Source organism: Metarhizium robertsii, assembly GCF_000187425.2.
Source record: "Metarhizium robertsii ARSEF 23 chromosome Unknown MAA_Scf_1, whole genome shotgun sequence".
Lineage (NCBI taxonomy): Eukaryota > Fungi > Ascomycota > Sordariomycetes > Hypocreales > Clavicipitaceae > Metarhizium > Metarhizium robertsii.
The window spans coordinates 5,578,092-5,584,775 of NW_011942149.1; the positions used below are offsets into that span (position 1 = coordinate 5,578,092).

General features: G+C 52.7%; 2 protein-coding genes across 2 annotated transcripts; both read right to left on the reverse strand.

The window, feature by feature from the left end:
* Window positions 1-71: 71 nt before the first annotated feature.
* On the reverse strand, window positions 72-1,799 carry MAA_01889 (uncharacterized protein; the record flags this gene model as incomplete). Its single annotated transcript, XM_007819887.1, has 1 exon — window positions 72-1,799. The coding sequence occupies one exon, from the start codon at window positions 1,797-1,799 to the stop codon at window positions 72-74; it is 1,728 nt and encodes a 575-aa protein (XP_007818078.1).
* A 1,095-nt stretch (window positions 1,800-2,894) lies between these two features.
* Window positions 2,895-4,529, reverse strand: MAA_01888 (choline oxidase; the record flags this gene model as incomplete). Its single annotated transcript, XM_007819886.1, has 1 exon — window positions 2,895-4,529. One exon carries the CDS (start codon window positions 4,527-4,529, stop codon window positions 2,895-2,897), a length of 1,635 nt encoding a protein of 544 aa, XP_007818077.1.
* Between the last annotated feature and the right edge of the window lie 2,155 nt (window positions 4,530-6,684).

Consider the following 6,684-nt stretch of genomic DNA (forward strand, 5'->3'; position numbering starts at 1 on the left):
CTCAAAATGTTATTTACATCAGTCGTTAAATAAACACAAAGTCGTTGAAAATAAACAAGAGGATAGGTAGCTCAATCTGGGAAGAGGATGAGATTGGCAATTCTGACTACTTCATTCGCTGTGGGTGTTTCGATTTTTGAATCCTCTATTTGCTCAGATGGTACAAAGACATCTTCTTCGTCTGGTTCCCAGGGCTGGAGTCCCATGGCTCGTAGTGCCGGTGCACCGCCTAATTCTGCAATTTCCTTCTCACTCGGCATAACATTGATGTCTTCAGCCACAGTGCCTCGCCCAGAAGAGTCGAAGTCAGGGCCTGGTTGTCCACGCCGGAATGCTTTTCGTTGGCGTGCAAGATACAAAGCATTCGTTTGGGTGAGAGGGGCTGCAGGGATATATACCAACATACTAATGTCATCTGCCCCAGGAGTGCTAGGAGTGTGGAGTCCGTGGCAACTATTACTAGATATATGATACGGAAGGTCAGGGTGCCAGAGTATGTAGTCGCCTGGCTGTAAAGTTGGTAGAGTGACTAAGACTCTTCGTAGATAAAGGTGTGGGTGCCACCGCTCGGTAAGCCGCTGCGCATGGCCGGGTACAGCACCGTGGATAGTTGTGTCCGGATCATGTTGAAGTTCCCAGTTTCTAGCATCAAGATAAGCGTCCCATTCTGCTCCGGAAGGTCTATCTGGTGCCTGATTCTTTGGGGCGAAGAAGGGTCTGAGGAGGTAATAGGCAGTTGCAAGTTTGGGTGATGGCAAAAGCCTCAGCATGCCCGGCTCGATTGTAGAGAGTGCCAGGAGGCCCTGGAACATACGGAAGATGGTGCAAGCGCCATAACCATTGTATAAATCCATGGTTGAGGATGCGCGTCCTGTACATTCCCAGGGATCATACTCCTCCCACTTGCCATGAAACACTTGATGATATGTTTGGCTGCGACCGTAGCCGTCTGGTTCCCATCTTTCTAGTGATCCATTATCAACTTGAGCAATGATTCCTGCGGCTGATTGCAGGGCTGTTATCCAATCATCTGCGGCCTGTGAGGCGAGAAGCTGTGACTGTAGTTGCTGTTGCGGCTCTCGGGGGGTTGTTTGCGAACGTGGCCAAGCGAAATTTGATTCTGGGTTGGATGAAGTTGTATTAGACATATTTAGGGATCCAATGTCGCTAGTATCAGCACCAAAACCACCACCATGCACTCGTAGTCGATCAACGTATGTAATGGGGAACCGGGTTTCCACGCGTCCATCCGGCTGTGCTTCCCACAGGCCCATCATGAACTTTTGCACACGGAGAACGTTTGGGTGAGCCCGGCATCGTACCTGTGCCGGTGTCCAGAAGCAGTCAAAGCATGTTGGATCCTGCTTAGGCGCCCGGAAACGAGGCAGAAGCGGTGGCTTTGTTTCTTGGTTGCCATTGACAGATTCTGGTTCGGGCTGCCCAGTGCCATATCTCTTCCTCCTGCCATCTAAATACCGGACAGTGTCCCGAACAGCGGAATCAACCTCCGGGCGAGGAATGACTTTGCGAACAACGCCGACACCGTAGCGGCGCAGGTCGCGACCAAAACGTGATGTTTGCGCGGGGTCCTTCAAGTCAGCAAACTCAACTGACGGGATGAGGTGGGCGCCCAGGCACTCAATATGCTCTACCTCCACACGCAGCGCAAGGATAAGTCGAGCCCACGATGCTTCAAGTTCCGCTTCACGGCCCGCAATCAAGCTCTTCTTAATCTTGGAAAATCTCTGTGGCAACGGAATGGGATCAGGCCCCCAAAGCGATGGCAGGGGGTACTCCATGCTTTCCAGAAACGTGGTCGATGAAGACGAGGCCAAGATAGACGCCTGACGTTGGCGGGGACACGCTGCGAAGAACGGTCTACCCGAACGGTGGTTGGAGAGTAGGTTCCATTCGCGATATAAGGCTGGTTTTAGGATCTGGTATGAGATCCGTCAAAGGGTCGGGCATCAAGGTCAGCCTCGTTGTGGATGTGAGGCTGGCGTCAATTGGGAGTCGGGTCACAGTCATTGCTGAGGTTCAGAAACTTCAGACTGCGTTGCTGACTGGACCTCAAGTTGGAATCAGCCACGCTGGAGCAGCATCGCTCCTGCCTCCACGAATTGTCATGGGCCCCAATTGGTCTGCCTCCAGCGAACAACGCCCTCAGCTTGTGATGGAGGACATTCAAGCCAGTAATCCAATTCTGATCTATTGGAGTTTTCTACCTTGCCTCCTGCGGCGACATCATCTTTCTTTGCCCGACTTGCCATGGTCGTCACGGTTGTTAGCTGAGCCCCCGCTGCCCCTCGGGCCCTTGATTCTGCCAATTTTGACCCAGCCTTTGTCACAATATCCCGAATTTCCAGGCCAGCTTGCCGCCCAATTGGAGCAGCTTTAAAGCATGGAAAGTTGGTGCTTCATGAATTACTCTCTGATGCAGCCCGTTTGGGCACGTAACTTTCGTGGTCGGCTTGCCGGAGTACTGGTCTATTATTGCTGACCAGGAACAGGTCTACAGTGGCTTTCTCCCATGTCATTGGAATCATACACCTGAATGAGGCACAACCGCTGCATAAGCAAATTAATTACAAGACAATTGATTGCCATCCGCTCAGTAATCAACGACCGCAATCCACAATAAAGGAAAAAGAAAATTTGCTTCATTCATATTCCTCCATGCATTCCTGTCATATATACAAGTCATTTTGGACTTCAGATATTATCCTACAACGCCCAGTGGTCTCAACACTGAAAAAGCAAGCCACATATTGCGCAATCGATACCGACGGGCAATTCCCTTGTCGTAGCACATTGAACACATCATGAAACGCTTGCAGAGCTTGCGCTTCTCACAGTCACACCTTCACTGCCCTTTCACACTCGAATTCAAGGGCTTACAACCTAGCCGGCTTGTTGTCGGGCTTCCATCCTTCCTCGGAAGCAATCAACTCGGCAGCACGCTCACCAATGGAGAGGACAGTGATCATGGGGTTGATTGTTGGCATCTCAGGGAAGACACCAGCGTCAGCAATACGCAGGTTCTTGATCCCACGGACCTTGAGCTCGGGGTCAACTACAGCAAGATCATCCTTGGTAATATCGCCCATCTTGGTGGTGCCTGCGGGATGGTAGACAGTGTGGGCAACACGGCGAGCGTATTCGCTAATCTCCTCATCAGTTTGGACCTTGGAGCCAGGGGCCACCTCCTCCTTGAGCCACTCCTTGAACGGGCTCTGCTGCGCAATCTTTCTGGCGGCCTTGATACCCGCAACCAGTGTCGCGGCATCATAGCCTTCAGGGTCGGTAAAGTAGCGGAAGTCGAGAGCAGGCTTGACAGCGGGATCGGCTGAGGTGAGGAAGACGCGGCCACGAGAGCGGGCACGGGGAATGTTGGGTGTCATGCAGAAAGCATAACCGTCTTTGATGATAGGATAACCCAAGCGCTCTGTGTTGAGGCAGAATGGGATCTGGTAGCAGTGCATCATGATGTCAGCGGCATCGCCGTCGTTGCCGGCGGCATTGGTGGCCTCGCGGCGGAGGAAGACACCGGCATCGGAGTCCATGGTGGTCTGGTTTGGTGGCACAGGCTTCTTGAGTTCCCACATGATGATGGTTTCGGGATGGTCAATCAAGTTCTCACCAACACCGGGAATGTCCTTGACAACATCGAGACCCAAACTCTCCAGCTGGGCACGAGGTCCCAAGCCGGAATGAAGCATGAGGCGTGGAGTATCAACGGCACCGGCTGAAAGAATAATTTCCTTGCGGGGCTTAAGGAGGAGCTTCTGACCATTCGAAATAATGGACACACCGGTAGCAGTGTCATTCTCGACGACAATCCTATTGACCCATGCCTTGGTCAGAACAGTCAAGTTGGGACGGCGCTCCTCGCCCCGCAGGATAGGGTGGATATAAGCAACAGAGGCGCTGCTGCGATAGCCGTTGTCCGGGTTGTAGGAGATGGAGAAGAAGCCGGCGCCCTGAGTGAGCTGGCCCTTGGTGCGAATCTCTTCGTTGAAGTCGGGTATGATGGGGATGTCGTAAGCGTCGGAGCAGGCCTGGACCCAGTCCTTGCAGAGCTGGTTGCGGTGGCGAGCGTGGACAGGCTGGAAGGTATTGCGCAAGTTGTCGGCATGGCGCATCATGTTTTCAAAGGTCCAGCCTTTGCAGCCCTGTTCAACCCAGCGGTCCATATCATGGCGGAAGGGTCGGAAAGAGATCAAGGTGTTGTGGGAGGAGCAGCCGCCGAGGACCTTGGCGCGAGAATGACGGATGTGGGAGTTGCCCATGGGCTGCTCAACAGTGCCGTAGTCATAGTCGAGATCGCCGCCGAGCAAAGAAAGCCACTGGCGAAGATCAAGAACATGGTTGAGGTTGAAATCAGAAGGGCCGGCCTCAATCAGAAGCACCTTGCGCTCGGGAAGGTAGCTAGAGAGACGAGAGGCGATGACACAGCCAGCAGTGCCACCACCAACAATGATGTAGTCGTAGGAGGATTCGGACCCCTGAGGAAGAAACTGGGTCGTCATTTTGGCTTGACTGAATTAATTATGACCGTTCCAGCTAACAGAAAGCTCAATTGCAGCTCCAGAAGGGTCAAGTCGAGCTTGGGATAGACGATGAGGTTGGAACGACGAGTGTAAGTCGCGATGTCCCGCACCTGTGAACCTGCTTTAATGATTGGGCTTAGCAGTCTCACGAGTTGACTCTTTGGAGTGAGGAGGACGGGAGATGAACAAGGCAGGATTGAGTGGAAGTGAAGAGCACAAGAGTAGGATGAGAGCGGGCGAGGCAGATTTAAGTCAAGTTGCAAGCCACCGTTCGCACAGCTCGGCATCACACGACGGGGAGGGGACCCTGGGGTTCTTAGCTTCTTCTGTCGGTCCATGAGGTACAGTGGACCTCTGAGCCGGCCGCCAGCATTCGCGAAGGCCAGCTAGAACCGACTCAAGCAGAATAGACAGTACCGGGGCAGAAAAGCATCTTCACCGGCGGTTGGACCAGTGAGAAGGCGGATTATCCCAGAAAAATTCCGGGGCTATGAAGGAGGGTGGATGATGACCAGGGCAGCCCGAAAGCCGTGTGCTGATCCTAGACGCAGACTGTCTCGAACGGATGAGGCTGGGTGACGCAACACCGTATGATGAAATGCATGGACTGAGCAGCCATGCAGATGCAGCGTGCATGTGGAGACATGGACGGGCGAGCAAAGAGCGGGACTATCTACAGGAGGCTTGCTTACAAGGCTGGCGACATGCGCCAGTGGAGGAGCCAAGCTGCATTTGACGGAAACGAGGCTTCAATTTGATGGACCGCCACAAAAGGCTGATACCAGCTGCACAATGTTCTGCGCAGACTGCTATTCCGGATCCATTGGCCTATTGGGTACCGAGGGAACAGCTCTTTGAATGCATTGTTTTTTTTTTTCAAGAAACACAGCTCCAGTTTTCGACAGGGCAGAGTTGGATTGCTGGAACACTGCGGGGTGTTCCTGCTGCAGAACCGGATACATGTCAATATCTTTCGCGGGCAGACATGGCGCATGTCCGGGTGGTGTAGATTCTGGCAGTGGCTGGATAAGACGCCAATGGCATTGGCTGGAAACTCAATGGATCAATTGATGGTTTCACATCAAGAGCCCATGTTTGGCCATTTCGTCGCAACACAAATCGAAAGCGCCGAGAGGACCAAGAGACCAAGACCCGGTCCTCCGCCGCAAAAAACGCGGGGGGGATTAGCCAGCAGCCATCCGGTGGCGGACTTTTATTATTTCCTCCCAAAAACTTCTACGACCGTCTAAGCATGGGGTGAAACGAAACACAGTGGTGCCGCCCCATTCTGTTGCCCCTTCTCACAACCATAGCATTGTGAGCGACATGATCAATGTGAGGGGGAGGCGGCGCCACTGAAGACTACTCGACTTCAAGCTCATCGTAAGGGCCATGGATGGTTGGCCAGAAATATCAATATTTCTATACCGAAAGACGACATGTTCGGCATTCGGTGTCTGCGCGGAGTCTTTGAAGTGCGGTCCAAAACGAGGGGCTGCCAGATCAGAGTGGCAGTGTTCTCGTGTCTATTGCTAAGGGTGGTAGGAATGGTAATTACCAAAACTCGGCGGGTGGATGGATGAGTTGCAGAAAAAAAGGAATGAACGACATGTCCGAGCTAGTTTGAAGGACGGCATTTGCCCATTGCCCGATGGGTAAAATCAACCATGTATCCTCGAATCTTGGATATACAGATTCAACAGGTTGCCGACGTGTTGCTGTGCAATCTCAAAGCCCCTCACGCCAACCCATGATCTGAGGAGTGCATGGGGCCTGGGGGTCCTGCCAAGAGAACGACGAGGGGATACGGAGTGGTCAGGATCGCTTCAACATGATCCAAGCGGCTGAATCTCCTTGAGGCGTAGCCATGAGCTGATGTTTTGAATACAGAAGACTCTGCCGCGCTAGACCTGAATATGGTTCCAAAACAATCGATGGCTTAATCCAAGCAGTTGGTCGAGTTGCTAGTGTGCAACTACCGCCAGACAAATTGACGACAATATTTCCTGGACTCAGCCTACACGGTAGGATCCCTACTTTTTGCCTTGTTTCCTAACCGGCTTGAATCGCAACACATTTCCAACATCATGCCATGCAAAACTTTCGCTTCGACAGACCGCAAACGGCAACCCAA